Consider the following 20,940-nt stretch of genomic DNA (forward strand, 5'->3'; position numbering starts at 1 on the left):
ACTTTTAGTTATCCCTTACTTCCAAATTTCTTATCGTACCGTCAGACATACACAAACGCGAACTCTGCCCCTACTTTGCCTGAACAGTCTATGTATCCTTATCTGACTCTGGACGTTTTCTAATCTAACATTATTTCCTGCCTCTAATGGGAAGACAAAACACATAGATCAGGCGTGAGCACGTTTAGGAACGATTATAACCGGCGTGTAAGCATGGATTTGCTGTATGAATACGTGAGCGTCAAACACGTTAGGCCGCATGTTTTGTCTTTAGGAACTGCAGCAGGTAGCGGCCAGGTCAGTGCCACCATGTCCGGCACAGCCACCGTGTTGCAGCAGTTCGTGAGCGGCCTGAAGAGCCGTAACGAGGACACCCGGGCCAAAGCGGCCAAGGACCTCCAGCACTATGTTACTACAGAGCTCAGAGAGGTCAGTAAAATCTTTATTTATTTAGTTATTATTTAGTCAGTTATTGCCTTGAGCTGTTACAGTGCCCTTAATGTAGCATTGGTACAATATTTGAACACCCCTTCACGCTGCAGTTTAATAGCAGTACACATCAACTGTGTAAAAGTTTTTTAGTTAAAAGCTGAATAATGTTGCCTGTAAAATTATTTAACTGAAGTGCACTTAAACAGGCTGGAGCAGGCACTTACTGTTAATGTTATTTTTTTCTTGTCCAAGCTGAGCCAAGATGAGGCGACAACCTTCTATGATGAGCTGAACCACCACATATTTGAGATGGTCTCCAGCTCAGATGTGAATGAGAAAAAAGGAGGCATTCTTGCCATTGGTCAGTCTGCTCCTGAAGTTATCCCACAGTTCAAAACCTTTAACACAAGTAAAACTATTTTTAACATTGTACTCTTCTCACTTTGACTGCTCTGTGTGCTGTAGCTCTGTGACAGAGGCTAGTCTCTTGGATTACAATCAAGACTTGTCCTGGACTATGGAAACATCCATTAAGAATGCATTTCAGTCCAGTCTTACAGTCAGACCTATAATCTTGTTCTCTTTAAAACACTGATGCTATGTTTCCAGTGAGCTTGATCGGAGTAGAAGGAGGCAATGCCACTCGCATCAGCAGATTTGCCAACTACCTTCGCAACCTGCTACCCTCAAGTGATCCTGTTGTCATGGAGATGGCCTCCAAAGCCATGGGTCATCTCTCTATGGCAGGGGACACCTTCACAGCAGAGTATGTGGAGTTTGAGGTGAAACGAGCCCTGGAGTGGCTGGGAGCCGACAGGAACGAGGGGAGACGGCACGCAGCGGTGAGCATAAGCCCCAGACTGTCAGGACAGAAGACAACACTCTGTTCCTCAAAGGTGTCGAAGCGACACCTTTGTACTGTCTGAAGCTGTTTGAGCCAGCCATGTACTGCACCACCTGATGTCACTAATGACTTACACTCCTCAGATCTGGAAGTGATGTCGTCAGTGAAGTCAGATGATGACCTTCTGTGTCAGAGCAAATACACACAGACACCACACATAACACCTCCACTGTCAGTCATGATTAGTGCATTCGACATGTGTGGAGATTGTAGGAAGTTGTCCGTGAAATTTGGCCCAGCTGTTTGACGTGTTTCAAAATGCCTCACCTCTGATACAGTTCAATGTTCTTTTAGTCCAGAGGACATTATGAGGTTCTAAATCTGACATCGGGAATGTGCCCGTTCTGCTAGTCGGAATGACAAAATCAAGTGCTCGTTATGAAAATACTGCTTTGAAATGGTTTACCCCATATTAGGTGCAGTGTCCTAACTCTTTGGCTGGCAGACTGTAACACACTAACTGTTAACTACATGGTTATTGCCTACCACAGAGGAGAGTTGTGGTAACAACACTTTTGTGGATGTGTAAACAGAATGTTCCAGAACTTTGTTGGTTGCTGGAGAAAAAACCTTGCAGTAAAGTTGAATTGCAGGATTAGGCAGTTTCTTTATGTGCACTGTGAGAAGAGCTTAACTGGTCCGGTCTTGCAGGCTTCTTATTAAAATAAACTCTGTATTTCTGTGTGCCCCTGCTCTCCCAGGTGCTGGTTTTGCGGGAGTTGGCCGTCAGCGCGCCAACCTTTTTCTTCCAGCAGGTGCAGCCTTTCTTCGACAACATCTTCTATGCGGTGTGGGATTCCAAGCAGGCCATCCGAGAGGGCGCGGTGTCTGCTGTCAGGGCCTGTCTGATCCTCACCACTCAGAGAGAGACCAAAGAGATGCAGAAGCCTCAGTGGTACAAGGCATGTCATCATTTTCTACCTTCCTTCACGTCCACGCATGTCGGAGACACAACACAGGGATCCACGTTTGACCTGACATGTCTGATGTGTTTCAGAAAGAGATTACGATTTGAGGGCTTTTGGTCAGTGCAAGAAGCACTTAGTGACTGCTCAAATCCTTCACCAAGTTTTTCTTCAATGTTGTCTAATCTTTCTGTTTGAGTATGAGTAAAGGTGCCAATCAGAAATGAAATCTCAAATCTTAAAAGATTTTGATTTTAAATGTGTACTGTGGCGCAGCTGACACGTAGGGCATTGTAAATAAGTTATGCAAATCAGCAGTCTAGGGATTTTGTAATGTATAACTGAATCGATGTAGGCTGCTTAGCTTTTGTAATAACTTACAACGCCAGCTGAGGTAACCCATTTTAGTCACAATGCAACTACACACAGCAGAATGGAGCTTTGGTCTTAATGCACATTCACTGGTGTAGTTGAATGTGTTCAGCCTGGCGTGTGTGAAGGAAGCTGACTGGCTTGTGTTTAAACCAACAGCAAACGTTTGAGGAGGCGGAGAAGGGCTTTGACGAGGCGCTGTCTAAAGAGAAGGGCATGAATAAGGATGACCGAGTTCATGGTGCTCTGCTCATTCTTAATGAACTGGTGCGGATCAGTAGCATGGAGGGAGAGGTGAGTATCAACCTGAGTCAGGTTTTTCAGACACACGGTTAGTATCAACCACACACTGTTCTATCAACAGTATCTAGTAACAGTGAAATATAGTCTCTAATAGGGCTTCGGGCATGTCTGGAGAACAGGCAGTAAAGATTGGAATGGACCGTAGCCCTGGACTAATTGTTTTTTTTTTTAATGTTATCATCTTATTGATATTATCATCTTAGGCTGTACCTAATCTAAGTATTAGAGTGTTGACCTGTGTAATACAATAGACTTTCATTAGGTTTGAACCCACCGTATCTGTAGCCTTAAGCCTGTAGCCTTAAATGGCCACTCAAAGGTGATAAAATCTCTTTTTTCAGCATTAATGTTAAAGCAGATGTATGATGCAGTACGATAAACAGTTAGATCATGCCAGTGAGCTACATGAGTGTAAGTGCAAAGTTTTCCATGCATCTTTATTTAATTGAAAGTTATTTGAAGAGAAGTGGACAAACCGACAACCTAGTCAGCTACCTTTAGATATAGATGAAAATCAAATATTGCATAACAAATGAAAATATTAATGAGATAGTAAACCAGGGACGATTTGCTTCTGATCTCACCCCATCTCTCTCTGTCCAATCCTCTCTCTGACCCCCTTTCTCTCTCTCTCTCTCTCTGTCACCCCCACACCCAGCGTATGCGTGAGGAGATGGAGGAGATTACACAGCAGCAGCTGGTCCATGATAAATACTGTAAGGAACTGATGGGCTTTGGCACCAAGCCACGTCACATCACACCCTTCACCAGTTTCCAGTCCGTGCAGCCGCCCCAGTCCAACGCCCTGTTAGGACTGCTGGGATACAGCACGCCTCAGGGCTTCTTCAGCTTCGGAGCCACGCCCGTCCCCTCCAAAAGCACGCTGGTGGAGAGCCGTTACTGCAGAGAGCTGATGGAGGAGCGCTTTGACCAGGTGAGCAGCCGAATGCCCAGCTTCATCCACCCTGACTGCTATGGTCCCTTTACAGGGCTCCCAGACAGCCACACCTCCATTACAGACATCACTCGACTAATGAGAATGTGAAGAACTTCAAATGAAAAGAAAGAAAGATTAAACAGGCAGTGAAATACTCCTGGTGGTCAGACCTATTATTAGTTACAGCTTAAAGAAGGCAGTCTTTTAATAATCCTTTCAATCCAAAGTGACCAACCAAATAAAAGCTCTGTTTTTGATCCCATGAGGGACCAAAACACTGAAGATGACTCTCTGGTGTGGCTGCCCCACCTGAGGAACTGTTTCTCTCTCTCTCTCTCTCTCTCTCTCTCTCTCTCTCTCACTCCCCCCCCCCCCCCCCCCGTGTCTATGTAGGTGTGTCGCTGGGTGCTGAAGTACAGGACCAGTAAGAATCCTTTGATCCAAATGACCATTCTCAACCTGCTGCCACGCCTGGCTGCCTTCCAGCCTCATACCTTCACAGGTAAAAGATGCAGCGTTTAACTCCCCGCAAACCTGTCACATTACAGCACACACACGCCCGTGCCTCACGCTCTACACAGAATTACCACCACACGCCACTGGAAAGGCATCAGACTTCAGTCATTGTCATCCTTTTGCTCTGCCTATGCTGAGGACACAGAATCTTTTTTTTTTCCTCAAGACCTTGTGAATCCTTTCTTTAGTGTTTGAGAAACACAAAAGAATGACTAAATGTATTAATGAAAAATCCTACGCCATGTTGAGGTGTGGCTGAACAATTTGTGAGCTGACTGTAGAAGGGTTGCATGTTTGTATGCTCTTTTTAATGTATTATTTTCATTTTGCCCCTTTCATTCTGTCTGTCCCTTAAACTCTAACAAACAGCTGCGCTGACAGCGACTTAATAAACGGTAATGACCGGACGTCATTGTAATTGGCCGCGTGTCTCTTCTCCGCTCCCAGACCAGTATCTGTCAGACACCATGAACCATCTGCTGGGCTGTCTGAAGAAGGAGAAGGAGCGGACAGCGGCGTTCCAGGCCCTGGGCCTGCTTGTGGTGGCCGTGCGGGCGGAGATCCAGCCCTACCTCACCAGGATCCTGGAGATCATCAAAGCCGCTCTGCCGCCCAAAGACTTCGCTCACAAGTAAACAGTCTCATGCTAATAAACCTTGTTTTTTTCTTAGAGGGGTCTGCTTAACCCAGGGCAGGGCCACACAGTGTCTGTGGTCAGTCCGTCACAGTGCTGGTCTGCCAAAAGAGGACTAACGCCCACGTCTTGTTTACAACAGACGGTGCAAATGTCAGTGTGTTGGAACTCAGCTGTCAGAGCTAGTGTGATAAGTCCAGTTCCCATTTACAAATCTGTTTTCACTTAACCGACGCAGCAATGAAGAAATGAACTTTTACTTCATGCATGCTGCTTTTGGTTGCATTGTCCTAACATGAACTACGATGATATAAGTTATATAAGCTTGTGTAAGATGTTTTGTAATGTTTTGATGTGTTTGTTTGTGTTCTTATGTGTCAGGAGGCAGAAGAGCATGCAGGTGGATGCCACAGTGTTTACATGTATCAGCATGCTGTCCCGGGCCATGGGCCCCAGCATCCAACAGGATGTCAAAGAGCTGCTGGAGCCCATGCTGGCAGTGGGGCTCAGGTAAGAACAGCATGCCCACACAGTGCTCAGGCACACATTAAGACTACACACAGCCAAAACGGGGTTCTGAATGAAATCTGACGGAACTGGTCATAATCCTTTAAAGAGAATTTGTGTCTTGCAAGCTGCATTTGTGTGATATTTCCTGTGAGAAATCCCATGCACACCTCCACACTGACTTCGGTAAGCTCACTAAACACGGCGTGTCTGTGCGTGCCTTGTCGTGTGGCAGCCCTGCGCTGACGGCCGTGCTGTACGACCTGAGTCGTCAGATTCCACAGCTGAAGAAGGACATTCAGGATGGGCTGCTGAAGATGCTCTCCCTGGTCCTGATGCACAAACCTTTACGCCACCCGGGGATGCCCAAAGGCCTGGCCCACCAGCTGGCGTCACCCAGCCTCACCAACATCCCCGAGGCCAGTGACGTTGGCAGCATCACGCTGGCGCTCAGAACGCTGGGCAGCTTCGAGTTTGAGGGTGAGCAGTCACTCACACCATGCACGTGTTCACTTTATACAACTTTGGCCCTTATTTTGTAGTTGTTTTTTTTTTTTTTGTTATGAGCCAGAATCCAGAGAGAACTTCTGCACTGAATAAATCAAATTCACAGGGAAAAGAGCAAAGCAGAACTGTCTTAACAGCTTCCATACTCGTTTTCCTCAGACCAGCTGACCAGGTTTGACTGGTTATAGAGAGAACTTAGAGACCAGTCAGTGGTGTTGTGCAGCTGCTGTAGATGGAGATCAGTTGATTTCAGTTTTGTGTTTCTGATCATCAGTAAGATGCTAGTATGTGATGCTATTGTGAGTGAAATTTGGGCGTTTGTATAACCAGGATTGTGTTGTTTTTTGGCGCGTGCCTATGTGTGCGTGTCTGCATGTATGCGCGTGTGTGTCTGTATCTGTGTGTGTGCATGTGTCTGTGTCCAGGTCACTCCCTGACACAGTTTGTCAGGCACTGTGCGGATCATTTCTTGAATAGCGAGCATAAGGAGATCCGTATGGAGGCGGCAAGAACCTGCTCCCGTCTCCTCACCCCCTCCATCCAGCTGATCAGCGGCCATGGGCATGTGGTGAGCCAGACGGCCGTGCAGGTGGTGGCAGACGTCCTCAGCAAACTGCTGGTGGTGGGCATCACCGACCCAGGTGAGGCCTTTCACCCTGTTTACCCACACCTGAGGTCAAAAGTCTCCTTTAAAACAGGAAACATCAGAGATGTTCTCACCTTGGAGGATGATTGGGTATTTACAGTGTCAGTATAGAGTCTGAAATGTGGGTCTGCTCTCTAATTATTACACTTATTAACACAATACCCCCTGTTGGTCACCTGATTTATTTTCATTTGTGTAGTGCAATGTAATAACAGTAGATTCTCTATCCTTTTGATCTGGAAATTGATATGTTTCATTATACCCGCTCATAGATGTGAACACTGTTGAGGTGTTCTATAAAATACACACAGTTTAATAAAGTGGCTGTTTGTTGTGTTTATTGTGCGTGTGTTTGTGTATGGTACCTGTCAGACCCTGATATCCGTTACTGTGTGCTGGCGTCCCTGGACGAGCGATTTGATGCTCACCTGGCCCAGGCGGAGAATCTGCAGGCCCTGTTTGTGGCTCTGAACGACGAGGTGTTTGAGATCAGAGAGTTGGCCATCTGCACCATCGGGCGCCTCAGCAGCATGAACCCCGCCTTCGTCATGCCCTTCCTCCGCAAAATGCTCATCCAGGTAAATAAAAACAACAACAACAACAACAACACCGCTAGTTCTGCAGGAGCAGGGCTGATCATACAACTGAAGCCAGCAGTCAGAGTGTTACGCTGTCAGACAGACACCAGAGATACTCGTCATCTTGGCCATTTAACAATCAAACCCACTGAAAAGCAGCTCAGCAGTCGAAACAGTTACCCAGCCGTGGGTTGTAGCTTCATCAAACCACTAGCAGGTGGCAGTAGTGCTTGTGACTGCAACATAGCGCAGTAAATGCTTGTGACTGTAACGTAGTAAGTGAGAGATTTCTTCAGGGATCTGTTCAGCTGTGGATATGTCTCTGCTATGCTAGATCAGGAATAGCACAATATATTAGAACTGAATGTGTCATTCTTTACTCTTCAGTCTACTCAGTTGTCTGTTATGGGCATGTTATAAGCTATTGTGTGTTATTGATATGTTATAAGCTGTTGTGTGTTGTGGGCATGCTATAAGCTATTGTGTGTTATGGACATGTTATAAGCTGTTGTCCGTTAGGGGCATGTTTTAAGCTGTTGTTTGTTGTGGGCATGTTATAAGTTATTGTGTGTTATGGACATGTTATAAGCTGTTGTCCGTCAGGGGCATGTTTTAAGCTGTTGTTTGTTGTGGGCATGTTATAAGCTGTTGTGCGTTAGGGGCATGTTATAAGCTGTTGTCCGTTAGGGGCATGTTATAAGCTGTTGCCCGTTAGGGGCATGTTATAAGCTGTTGTCTGTTGGTCTCTTTAGATTCTGACTGAGCTGGAACACAGCGGCGTGGGCAGGAATAAGGAGCAGAGTGCTCGGATGCTGGGCCACCTGGTCTCCAACGCACCCAGACTCATCCGGCCATACATGGAGCCCATCCTAAAGGTACCACTCATCTCCCTTCCTCCCTGGGTCACTGCTGACAGGGGCTTCAAAGGAATCAGTGGTTTCAAAAGGGATCAGTGGCAACAAACCTCTCTCTCTGTGTCGAAGCTAATTAGAGTGTCAGAGGAAAAGTTTTTCAGCTTCTGTTGTGTTTGTCTTATTCTATCAAGGTGTTTTTTTAAACTCAGTAGGATTCTAGTTAAGGTAATAACATGTCAAAAAATGTCAAACTGACATTGACATTTGAAGTGATGCTCATAGATTGCGATGTGCCATGTCTACAACACTGAGCTAAACTAAAGTAATATCATCTGGTGTCCACTGATCTGTGCTGTGTACTTAATAGTGTCGTATCTAACCCAGGGCTGTAAATGTCTCCACTCCCTTTCTTAGGCGCTCATACTGAAGCTGAAGGATCCAGATCCAAACCCAGGAGTGGTGATCAGTGTCTTGGCCACGATAGGGGAGCTGGCCCAGGTAAGAGAAGGTTCCCACGCCTGCCTTTGAACCGTTGACACGGGATCTGTGACAGACGTCTTTGTGCTGCCCTGTTCAGGTGACCTTCTGGGCACCAGCAGGTCGAGAGGAGGTCAGGATTAGGGCCAGGCTAGCAGCCCAGCGCAGAGGGAGTGCAGGAGACGCCAGGGTAGAAACAGGAGGTACGGAGACGGCCAGACGAGAGGCCGGCATCAGACAGGTTAGAGGAGAGTAAGACAGGTGGAACAGAAAGACTGACGGTGATTTCGAGACTTGAATATGAGAGTGAATAGAGACAAGAGGACTGGTGAGTGAATGAGGAGGATGGTAAGGGTGAGTTTGGTGAAACAAACATTATAAACTTTGGATGTAAGCAGTGGAGTGTCCCAAAGTTTATTTGTTTGAGTGTTTTGAGTGATTAACTGGTGTAATGCCAAGAAAGCCTCACAAAAAAAAAGACACAAAAAAATACTGCTTAGAAACAATGAGAATGAAGTCTCATTCACTTGTGTGTGTGTGTGTGTGCGTGTGTGTGTGTGTGTGTGTGTGTGTATGTATGTATGTGTGTTTTAGGTGAGTGGTCTGGAGATGAGAAAATGGATGGATGAACTTTTCCCCATAATCATGGACATGCTGCAGGACTCCTCCTCACTGGCCAAGAGACAGGTACGTAACAGACTGGTCTCATACCAGTCACTGACCAACAGACAGCTACGGTACAGACTGGTCTCATACCAGTCACTGACCAACAGACAGCTATGGTACAGACTGGTTTCGTACCAATCACTGACCAACAGACAGCTACGATACAGACTGATCGCATACCAGTCACTGACCAACAGACAGGTACATAACAGACTGGTCTCATACCAGTCACTGACCAAGAGACAGGTATGTAACAGACTGGTCTCATACCAGTGACTGACCAAGAGACAGGTACATAACAGACTGGTCTCATACCAGTCACTGACCAAGAGACAGGTATGTAACAGACTGGTCTCATACCAGTCACGGACCAAGAGACAGGTATGTAACAGACTGGTCTCATACCAGTCACTGACCAAGAGACAGGTATGTAACAGGCTGGTCTCATACCAGTCACTGACCAAGAGACAGGTATGTAACAGGCTGGTCTCATACCAGTCACGGACCAAGAGGCAGGTACATAATAGACTAGTCTCATACCAGTCACGGACCAAGAGACAGGTATGTAACAGACTGGTCTCATACCAGTCACTGACCAAGAGAAATGTATGTTACACACTGGACTACCAGTGACTGCTCAGGTGGAGCTTTGAGAGCCATGTGTCTGTTCTCAATGTTCTGACAGGTTGTAGTTTAAAACCAGTATGCACACACCCCCTGCCCCCACAAACCACTTCATTTCTCTAATTTATAGTGATTAAATTTTGGTCTCTGACGCCCATCTATTTTGAGTAAGCCCAGATATTTTTAATGTCCAGAAGCATGTATAAATAATTAGTGTTGAGTAGGTGGACATGACAGATATGAAACGTTAGATAACTAGTTTTCCTATTGGCCAGCGTCAGAAACAAGGGGCTTCATTTCAGTAGCTTTATCAGCCTAAAATGGGGCAGCAGATTGACATTTAAGACTGAATTGTGGTGAAATGTGAGCATTTGCGGCTTTGGATGCACAGATGTGCCGTTTCCTCACACGTCTTTCATTCCCAACAGAAGGTGTGTTGTCCCGCTCTAGCTATCAGCTGTGACCTTTTAAAGTTCTGGGAATTTTGATGGTTCTGTTTTTCTGAAGATTCACACACGCACAGTACCTCTCACCTCAGTGGGTTTCTCTTCTGTCTCACAGCTCAGTCATCTTGTTTCAGTTCTCTGAGACACTTAGTCGTGTCAGGCTGTCATTTTTTCCTCAGTTTTGATGGGTTAATGACTCACTCTCATAGATCTCCTTAACACTTGATAGTCAAGTCTTCATATGGACTTTTCTGCAGAATCCACCTTTGACTCGTTATGGGATCGGGCTCTCCAGAGCCTGATACAACCATATGCCACATCTTTACTCATTTCCTAGATCCTTCTCATCTGAACTGATGTTTTTCCCTTAGAAACTGGAGTAGGTTTTTGGTTCTCTCTGTTTATGGAACACTTGTCTTTCTCCTCCATCAGGTGGCGCTGTGGACTCTAGGCCAGCAGGTGGCAAGCACAGGCTACGTGGTGGAGCCCTATAGGAAGTACCCGTCTCTGCTGGAGGTCCTGCTTAACTTCCTGAAGACGGAGCAGAACCAGGGCATCAGGAGAGAGGTGCCTTTCTCAGTCATATTTCAGTTTTCATTTCCTCACTGCTGTACATTCCAGGCTCTCTTATTGACTAAAGTTCTTTACATCTGATATTTGATGCTGTGCAAGCACTGTTTTTTCTTTCCTTTTTGTTTCTTTTTTTTTTTTTTTTTTTTAAACACATGCTAACAATTATAACATACTCTTATGTGCAGTTAATAGGCATTGTCGTAATCTTAGTTAAATGATTGTGAGGTTTAAACTTAATCTGCTGCAGGTAAAATCTCACTTCACACTCATGAGAATGATCCATTTACACGCGTCTTAGGCTAAGAGGCTAAAACATAATGCTCAAGTAAACAGAGGTTGCTGTGAATTGGGTGGGCAGTGGTGAGACTGTTTGTTTATACCCTTACAGGCCATCCGTGTGTTGGGGCTGCTGGGAGCCTTGGACCCGTACAAACACAAGGTCAACATTGGCATGATCGACCAATCACGCGATGCCTCAGCTGTCAGCCTCTCTGAGTCCAAATCTAGCCAGGATTCTGGTGAGTGCACAAACGCAGGATTACATACACACGTTTACAGTGAGGTAGGTATAGACACACGCATGAAATAACTGTGTATATGCACTCCAATAGACATACAATACATAATGGGATTTCTGACAAGCCCTCACACACACACTGTATCTGTGTCTCAGACTTCCTCTGTCTGACGCCTGGAACTGTGAGCCTGTGAGGACGTGTCCATGAGGAGAATTTGGCAGAGAGAGACTTGTGCTGTCAAAGCCCACAGAACATTCACTTAAGAAAAGAATGATCTCTTAATGACGTAATTATTAAGAATATTAAATGCATTATTGCATCAAGGGAACAAAGGGGAGATTTAGGGCAAAGGCAGGCAGCGATAACAGAGGCAGAGGTCAGACAGCTGGTCAGAGATTGAGATTAGGTGTGGTGTTTTAATGACAGGTTTTGAATAGTCAGTGCCCCACAATTGTTTTTTATTTGATCTTTAAATCCTTTTTGGAGCCTCTCCCCCACCTATACTAGGAATGTGGCATCCACACATTCTCTCTCTCTCTCCCTCCCCTCACACACACATGCGCACACACATGCACACACATACCCCCTCCACACTTAGACCTGTCACTTTCTCTCTTCTGAGGATTTGTGTACACAGCTCCTGGAGTGTGGGTCAGAGAGGTGCTGCTTTAGACCAGGTGTAGTTCCAGTGTTAACCCCAAACCTCAGGTGTCACACTTCCATATGGAGCACTCAGCCTGTCACAGAACACTCCATCCACATGTCTGACGGACGAGGTGCCAGCGTCAGAAAAACGGTCGGATTACAGAGTAACGGTGTGTTGGGAATGACTGATTAAGGCAGGTTTTTTTCAGTGATCTGCCCTCCCTGTCTTAACCCTGTGACCTCCTGCCTGACTGCACAGCCCCATGACAGAGCACAGGATCAGCAAAAAACAGCCTGTGCCTTTAACAGGCCTCGTATCCAATATCTGACCTTTAAATGTGTTTATTGTCATTCCCCTAAGAGCATCCAGCCTAATCTCTTAATTCACTTTTATCGGTCAGCCGTTGACTTGGCTGTGCTTGTGCCAAACTGCATGTAGAACGTGTAGTTCTGTTGGTCAGCAGGACTTGGCTGGACATAGAGCCAGAGTAAGTGCATACTCCATTAGAAGCCTGTAGATTCCACCAGGGCTCCGTATCAAAGGCCTTCTCTAGTCCTCAGACTGTGCGTGTAGGCTGGCAGTCTTCTCTCTCCCTCTCTCTGTCTGAGGACGGAGGATTACGGAGTCTGATAGTTTTACCAGTGTGCGTCCATAAAGAGGCAGCGAACAGGGAGCTGGGATATCTCTCCCCATTGAGGGATGAAGTTACAGTAAAGAGCCTGGAGCAGACACTGTCTGGGTCTGCTGACTCTCCCCACTGCTTACAGGCCTGCTCTTAAACAGCTCTCCCTCAGAGCGGAGAGAAGGCAGCCGTGAGCGGAGAGAAGGCAGCCGTGAGCGGAGAGAAGGCAGCCGTGAGCGGAGAGAAGGCAGCCGTGAGCGGAGAGAAAGTAGCCGTGAGCGGAGAGAAGGCAGCCGTGAGCGGAGAGAAGGCAGCCGTGAGCGGAGAGAAGGCAGCCGTGAGCGGAGAGAAAGTAGCCGTGAGCGGAGAGAAAGTAGCCGTGAGCGGAGAGAAGGCAGCCGTAAGCGGAGAGAAAGTAGCCGTGAGCAGAGAGAAAGTAGCCGTGAGCGGAGAGAAAGTAGCCGTGAGCGGAGAGAAGGCAACCGTGAGCAGAGAGAAAGGAGCCGTGAGCGGAGAGAAACGAAGAGGAGAAAGGCTCTGCTTTTAGCACACTAAAACCCACTGGGTTCTGGCTGTGATGATATGGTACACGGCTGCTTTATGTGATCCGTGATTTCTGACAGGATTCATCAATGTGCAGCCTTTCCTTTCTTTTGTCCAACCCCAGATACAAAACCACCAGTCTCAGGTTCTGTGGGCTGAGTCACTGGTCCCACTGTAGCGATATGAAACTGCTTCACACAGGCTCCAAGTCCTCGCTCAGCTAATGCTGTTTTCTCAAAGGGCAGTTTGTTTTCACCTCAAGTCTACAAGACAAAGCATAATACACGGTCACCAGTGTGGTAACACAGCTCCCCCCTGTCACACTACATGCTTGCCAACAGTGCGTCATCCTAGTGTCTGATGTGGTCTGCCAGTGTAAGTTGAGGAGCTGGGAATCTCTGCTTTTGTAGTTTTGTCCTGTTCTCAATGCGAGTGTTACAGTCCGAAACACATGCTCATTAACCGGCATGAAAAGCAGGCATTTAAATGAAGAATGGATGGTGAAAGAGATTGTGTGTGTTTTGGTATGGGAAACAGAAGACTGGATCCAGTCCGACAAGCACACAGTTCAGATGGCTGTTCACTGGGGGTTTTTTTTGTCTGGCCACTTTACCACTCTGCTTCCTCCCAGGCCGGGCGGTGGAGATCTCGGCGTGGTCATGTGGGATCCAGAGTGGGGCTCACTGGGGAGCAATAGCCTGTTTCGTGCCTCTCTGAACTCCTAAGGCACATGGACCAGACAGAGCTCACATACAGACAGACGGCACATAGTTTCTATTTCCCTAAAGTATGTAAAAAGTTCATGTGCTTTGATTGAGTTACCTGATGTGTGCTCCTGTGCTGGTTCAAACCCACACACCTACCCGTGGGGAATGTTATATGTAATAAGAGAGCAATAAGCCTAGATGTGTGTGCAGGTGTAGCTACCTAAATGTTATAAATAGCTTTTAGGCTGATATTTAATTTTATCATTTAATAATGGATTCTATACAGGTGCTGTTTTATGGGATAAACCTCTTGGTTTAATGAGAATACCAAGAAGCCCAGAGAGAGTCAGTTTAACATAGGGTTAAGTGCACAGTTGCAGTTGTAGAAGTGGTTCTTGATTAGTTCATTCAGAGAACCTCTGCTTTAACTAAAGGGCTTCATTAGTCAAGCGCAGAGTGAACGAATTGAGTTTGTCGTTTCATGTCGAGTGTATCTCCTGCAGTATGAGCATACGAAGAAATTAAATTGGGTAGCAGCTTTGGACTGAGTGGTAATGGGTTAAATAGGTCTTTCGATCAAATCCGTTGGCGTGACCCTATGAACGGGATTCAAAAGAAACAGTCTGGGTATTTTTGTCTGACTTTTCGGTCAGAGAAAGCAGAGGTTGAAGGAGAAAGAGAGTGTCTAACTTTTCAGACAAAAAATGTGGTATAGGGACAATGAAACCAGAGAGGACCCCTTCACCCCCCCCCCCCCCCATCCCTTTAAAGTAGGCCATCACCCACTGAATCTGCACCCCACATCAGACGCTGTAATATGGGCGCCTGGAACATAAGGGCCCCTGCTCACTCTTTGACTGGTTTTAACAAAACCATATTTCAACGTTTAATAACAAAAGATATCATTTACCTCACACGCTGCCTGAGCACAGGCATGCTTTTGGATTTTACCAAGGCAGTGTAGTTAAAACTGGGTGAAAACAGCATATCTTATGATACAAGACAGTTAGAAATAATGTTAAACTTAAACAATAGCAAATAAGATCTGCTAGCCAGCCAAAAAAATGTATTAGCTAGTTGTAAATTTAATTCAAAGTTAGATTTAGTTAAATTCTTTTAGTGCCAGATCAAACAGATAAACATTCTTTTAGTACCAAATGAATATTTAGCATACTTCAAAAACTGTAGGCAAAAGTTTAAGTTGATTTACATTAGTAATGAGAGGAATATTGTGTGCTTGTATGTGTGCATGTGTGTGTTTTCCAGCTGACTACAGCACCAGTGAGATGTTGGTGAATATGGGTAACTTGCCCCTGGATGAGTTTTACCCAGCGGTTGCCATAGTGACACTGATGCGTATTCTGCGGGACCCTTCCCTGTCCAATCACCACACCATGGTGGTGCAGGCGGTCACCTTCATCTTCAAATCCCTGGGCCTCAAGTGTGTGCAGTTCCTCCCACAGGTCATGCCCACCTTCCTCAACGTCATACGCATGTGTGACGCCAGCATCAGAGAGGTCAGAGCCCCCGTTTTAATCACTGGTCTCAGACACAGTCAAATGACTACTAGCTGAATCTTTTCTCCCAGTGTGTCAGAGCATGCATTTAATTAGTGAATTGAATTGTTTTATAGGGAGGTGTAGATGAGCCTTTTTCGGCCAGATAAAGGAGACTTTTCTGTTTTTATAGAGAATACTCTGTATTTTTGGAATACCTGACTCTCACCTGTAGAAATTCTCTCTCCTCACTGACTCTTCTGAAGGTTGATTAGTTGAATCAGATGCATGTAAGCATGTAAGTCTTAAAGCTCAAGCATACACTGTGAGTCTCAGTTCTTTGTCTGCTGTTAGTGTAACTGTCTACATCACACATTTTCACCAAAGTGACGATGTCTTCGGACTCTTGTTCTCAGACTGTGTAGACCTGGAGGGTATGATGCCAGAGACTTTGGTTAAGTAAGCAGCATGTGTTTCTGTCTGGTTTTGGTGTGGTACTGTTACTGTACCTCATGCCTGCATGTCAGACCTGTAGAGTACTGCAGAGATGTGTGAAATTAGAACTGAGTTCTGCTCTCCCAAATGTAAACAGTCAGACCAAGCCTGAAACCTGATTCAGTCTGAGTGTCATGAACTCCGTGTGACTCATTTGCAATCAAGTTGTTTTGATTACACCTGTTTCTCTCTCTCTCTCTCTCTCTCTCTCTCTCTTCTTTCTTTCTCTTTCTCATTCCCTCTCTCAGTTTCTGTTCCAGCAAATGGGGATGGTGGTGTACTTCGTTAAGATCCACATCCGTCCGTACATGGATGACATCTTCACCCTGATTAGAGTAAGTCCCCCTCTTCACCTTCTGTTCTCTCTCACTGTTTACATCATCACAACACAGGCCTGGCTTCAGACTCCAGTACCCCCCACCACCCAACCAGCCATTTACACACATACACACACGCACGCACACAGACGCACACACACACACACGGGTTTTCATTCAGAGTGTGGCGGAGGTTGTATGAGGTATTTCTTTCTGGCAAAAAAAAACAGCACTCATTTCTTTTCAAGTGTGCTGGGGTGTTCAGAAAATGTTCTGTTTGTTTTTTTTCCCCCAAACGTCACTTATCACCTCTGAATGGCTTGAGCCTGAGGTGATTTACGAAAGAGAACACGAAAAATCACAGCGTACCCATTCAAGTTGAGAATGAAAACAAAGGATTGTTTCTTTTCGCTTTTGCCAAGGTGACGAGGGCAGGAATAACCATTGAGCGTATAAAATTGTGCCGGCAGCTTCTAACAGCCCCTAACTGGTCCCAGAGCAGAAGGGATGGAGGCCAGGGCTCTGAGCCAGTGATGGAACACCCTCACTGTGCACCCAGAACCCCAAGCAACCGGCACTTTTATGAAGTGATGGAGTCACTCTTTCCACCTTCCCCGCTCCTGTCGCCCCTGATTAAAAAGCTAGATGTCACATTAAGCACAGTGAACTGTGAGACACACGGTCTGTTTTGCAGTGTCCAGCTGCGTGGACGTTACAGTAATTATCTCTAATAGGTGCACAGGCATCTGTTTGTGCCAGTGGACGCTGGGAAGCTGGCTTAGCGGTGTGACAGCCGGCGCCTCATCTCCTGTGTCCGTTCAGATCACTCAGGTGGGAAGAGTTTATCAGTAACGCCCTCTGAAGTGGAGGCAGTCGAATAGTTTGAAAGTCTTTTCTATTGATCAACTGCCTTCCTTTTGTTTTTTTCTTCCTTTCTGCCCATGCTAAAGCCATATGGTGTTATATGGAATGGGGTAAAGGTGAAAACCGGTGTGTTTGTGATCAGCCCCTACCCACGTAAAACGGGCGTCAGTCTGTCCGTCACACTGGCTGACCCAGTTTTAATGCCTTAAATCAGTCTGGAAAAGTTTGGGTTTTCTGTCACGGGACCTCTCTCTGCCCCTGGAAGTGCTGCAACTGTTAAAAGAGTTTGGCAGGCAGGACATCCGGTTGGCCAGAGACGAATCCAGGGCACGCATGCACCACGTTCTGAACAAAAGCACATTTTTCGGTGAAGGGTAATGTCTGTACCTCCTGTTACACGGGTATAACGACAGGGAGGATTAAAGTAGGGACGTATGATTTCAGTTTGAGTTGAGATGACCTGAATTCGGGTCAAAAAGTGACACTTTGCTATGGACCAAACTGCAGAATCAGACAAAGAGTAATGTCTGTCTGTATTTTACTGTTGTATGACTATCATATAGCCTTACAATAGCAAATCAGTTAGGAAATCTGATTTATTTTGTGAAGGAACAACATAAACTGTTAAATTCTAAAAACCCTGAATCATTTTAATCGTTTTTAGGCCATTCGACAGCAGACTCCAAGCAAGGAACTTACATGACCCTAAATCTGTGTCATTTGGATAATTATGATCTAATGAAAGTCTGAGTTGCAGGTGAAGTAAAGGTCACTGACAATAGTGTCTCTTTCCTTGGTGTAGGAGTACTGGACCCCTAACAACCCTATGCAGAACACCATCATTCTGCTGATCGAGCAGATTGTAGGAGCCTTGGGCGGAGAGTTCAAACTTTACCTTCCTCAGCTCATCCCACACATGCTCCGTGTTTTCATGCATGACAACAGCACTGGACGCAGCGTCACCATCAAGGTAAGCTCCCAGAGCCGGCCGGTCTGGCCCCAGAGCCCAGGGCCGATCAGTATACCTACGGTCACCTATACAAATATAGACACATAATCCCTCTCATTCTTATGCACACTCATATGGGTTAGTCACCATGTGATTGCATTTAAGTGTTTCTCGAACTATTGCGTAATGGGTTTCCATTAATCCAGTGACTGACAAATTTTCCAACTATTATTTACATCATCTGCATTAGAGAGCACAGATCTTAGGTTCGTGAATGAAGTGATTCAGATTTGATGGTTTACCCGACTGCTGTTGATGTCTGTATTATTTCTGTTTGCTTCCAGCTCTGCCCTGTGTCCTCAGAACAGTATGTTCAGTGTTAAAATGACACAGTAATGTTTTTTTTTGTAACCTGAAATGCGTATTTTAGGAATCAGACAGCAGTTCTGTGGTAGTTTTCTTGTCCTCTGTTTCACGTCCTGTATTCTTAGTGTATATGGAAATCTGACCATGTGGGTCACGTGACTGCCACACTGAATGATCTCAGAACCGGGCTTATGAGTCCCAGTTCAGTCTCAACCCCAATGCGCTTGGTACAGTAGATGTTCCATATTTTCCATATTAACCTCCTTTCCATTCTGCGCTGCTCAGGTAATCTACATAACACAATGTCTTACCTCTCCCCCTCACAGTGGGTGTCTTTGTTTTTGTTTTTGATAGCAGATCTGTAGAAATATCTGTGAAGCTGCTGAACAAATAGAGGCATTCATTTATTTTCAGATGGGAACTTTACAAATCAAAGAAGGCGTCCCATCCCCTGCTCTACATTAAGCGTTAATGTAATTCAGCCTTAGGGATGCCAGCAGAGACGTGGAAATCTCTGGGGAATAATGTCCTTCAGTAGTGGTGATTGTGTGTTTGAGCAGTGCCGGGTGGCCCCGCCCAGCGGTGGAGGATGAGAGAATCCAGCAGGAGATGCGCTTATTGACAGACTGCTGGAAAACACATGTTGTTTCTGCTCAGGCTTTTACACATTCTCCGCTATATGAGTCGTCCTGGGCCAAAGTCCCAAACATCTTTAGTGCATTTGCAGACGGAGCAGGTATAGCATGCTTATGATATGACTCAGAGTGCAGTTGTTTTAATGAAATGGAATAGATTATACAATAAGACTATTAAACTGTAGTGGGACTCTGTGGGATTGTGTTGGGCTGAGTCAGGCCTGGTCCTGCTCATACCGAAGCCTCACTTCAAAACACTGAGTCAGGCCTGGTCCTGCTCATACTGAAGCCTCAATTCAAAGCACTGAGGATAGGAATCAGACCAATGAACACCCACTGACTCATGCACTTCACTTTCCACAAGGCTTGGACTGCAGTGGAGGGCATTTGAGGAGAGAAAGATTTTGCTGTTACCTTTATGGATTGCCAGAACAAGATTTTTCTAGGTGTATGTCTTGCTTTATGACATAAACAGACAAATGACAAAAAAAGTAGCAAAAGGGCTTCGTGCTTCTTTATGAATGTCTGTCACTAAGGTATTTGTCTTTTTGTGCAGAAGTATCCTTATTCAAATGTGGTGTTTAAAGACGTGAATTTTGGCCGCTGAAGTATGTTCATAAGTGTGGAGTGCGTGGGCCTGAATGAGGTTAGTGAAAAATCCAGCCTCTCTCTTCAAAGTCCAGAAACAATACCAGAGTCCCCCAGTCTTCCTCAATCACAGCCCAGCGTCTGGAGATCATCTCCTGATCTCCTGTACTCCTGTTTTCCTGTTCTCCTCAGCGCTGCTCGAATGTCAGCAGAACGCAAACACACCACACACACGTATACGCACACGCTCGCACACATATACACATACACACACGGGCCGTGGGCCTTCTCCACAAATTATTCAGCTCCTTCTCAGTAATCATACAGACACTCCACCCCTTCCACCTCCAGCCACAGTGGTTTCTCAGTGGGACATCTGATACAATTAACGACACACAGCTGGAAGTTTGTGTCTGGATAGATCCTGTAAAGGCAATGGTCTGGCTTCTTGCTCCTGCGTTGCCCACTGAGGGAAACTTAAAGAAAGAAAAGTAAGCAGTACGCTGTCATCAGTCATTTGTGGATAAACACTACGCTGTCTTCATGCTGAGTGCTTAAGAACATCTGAAAACAAACCAGGCTTTTCTCTAAACTGACCTCTTCCACCGTTTTCGTAGACATGTGAGTGGCCCGTCTCCATGTCTCAGGGGTAAAAGGTCTAGGTTATTTTCGTTAGGAAGGTTATGGAACAGTCTGTTACTCATACTGGATTTTTTTTAGAGGACACCTGTAATATGATTTAGAAATATCGCCAGTGAAGCACATGTCTCCTTCTCTTGTGATCACCTGTAGTGATCTAAGTTTATCTCTCCTTAATGTCTAGCTCCTCAATGCCATTCAGTTGTTTGGGGCCAATCTGGACGACTACCTCCACCTGCTGCTGCCTCCCATCGTCAAGCTGTTTGATGCTCCAGACGTCCCCTTGCAGGCTCGCAAGTCAGTACAGAGCTCCTGTGCCTACCCGCCACCTCACACTCCACTGATATTTCCTCTTCCTATTATGTGCAAGCTCCTCCAAACTTCTGTTCCTTTTTTTCTTCATTTGGATGCATTTTCTCCTCTGTGCAGTCATTTATCATTCACTCAGGAAGTACACAGCCTTTTTATTAATGTGTTCTCTTAGCTTAGCCTAGGGCTGACATGAATAAGTAATGTGTTTTTCCTGCTCTTTATTGCTGTGCTCTCTCCATAGCGCCCTCTTCTGGTCTCTTTGTATAAAGTACTCACTGCTCTGTGGGTTAAGACAGTTTGGCTCACAGGCAATCACCACCATGTGATTCAGCATAGCAAAAACGCAGCAGTGAAACTGAAGA

At 45.8% G+C, this 20,940-nt stretch overlaps 1 protein-coding gene across 2 annotated transcripts in view; it reads left to right on the forward strand.

The window, feature by feature from the left end:
• Positions 1 to 20,940, forward strand: part of mtor (mechanistic target of rapamycin kinase) — a 92,514-nt gene that overhangs the window by 839 nt on the left and 70,735 nt on the right. Inside the window, exons 2-22 of one of the 2 annotated variants that reach the window (XM_030783533.1) lie at positions 275 to 429; positions 685 to 793; positions 1,042 to 1,274; positions 2,038 to 2,238; positions 2,773 to 2,907; positions 3,575 to 3,850; positions 4,247 to 4,355; positions 4,817 to 5,000; positions 5,385 to 5,513; positions 5,746 to 5,990; positions 6,443 to 6,658; positions 7,036 to 7,241; positions 7,994 to 8,116; positions 8,510 to 8,593; positions 9,167 to 9,259; positions 10,741 to 10,875; positions 11,270 to 11,399; positions 15,184 to 15,434; positions 16,157 to 16,243; positions 17,892 to 18,059; positions 20,451 to 20,563. In XM_030783533.1, the coding sequence (XP_030639393.1) occupies positions 310 to 429; positions 685 to 793; positions 1,042 to 1,274; positions 2,038 to 2,238; positions 2,773 to 2,907; positions 3,575 to 3,850; positions 4,247 to 4,355; positions 4,817 to 5,000; positions 5,385 to 5,513; positions 5,746 to 5,990; positions 6,443 to 6,658; positions 7,036 to 7,241; positions 7,994 to 8,116; positions 8,510 to 8,593; positions 9,167 to 9,259; positions 10,741 to 10,875; positions 11,270 to 11,399; positions 15,184 to 15,434; positions 16,157 to 16,243; positions 17,892 to 18,059; positions 20,451 to 20,563 (3,347 nt within the window). In that variant the 5' untranslated portion in view covers positions 275 to 309. Of the gene's footprint in view, positions 1 to 174; positions 430 to 684; positions 794 to 1,041; positions 1,275 to 2,037; positions 2,239 to 2,772; positions 2,908 to 3,574; positions 3,851 to 4,246; positions 4,356 to 4,816; positions 5,001 to 5,384; positions 5,514 to 5,745; positions 5,991 to 6,442; positions 6,659 to 7,035; positions 7,242 to 7,993; positions 8,117 to 8,509; positions 8,594 to 9,166; positions 9,260 to 10,740; positions 10,876 to 11,269; positions 11,400 to 15,183; positions 15,435 to 16,156; positions 16,244 to 17,891; positions 18,060 to 20,450; positions 20,564 to 20,940 lie in introns of those variants that run through there. The other variant, XM_030783532.1, reaches the window with a different exon arrangement.

This window comes from Chanos chanos, chromosome 9, assembly GCF_902362185.1.
Source record: "Chanos chanos chromosome 9, fChaCha1.1, whole genome shotgun sequence".
Classification (NCBI taxonomy): domain Eukaryota; kingdom Metazoa; phylum Chordata; class Actinopteri; order Gonorynchiformes; family Chanidae; genus Chanos; species Chanos chanos.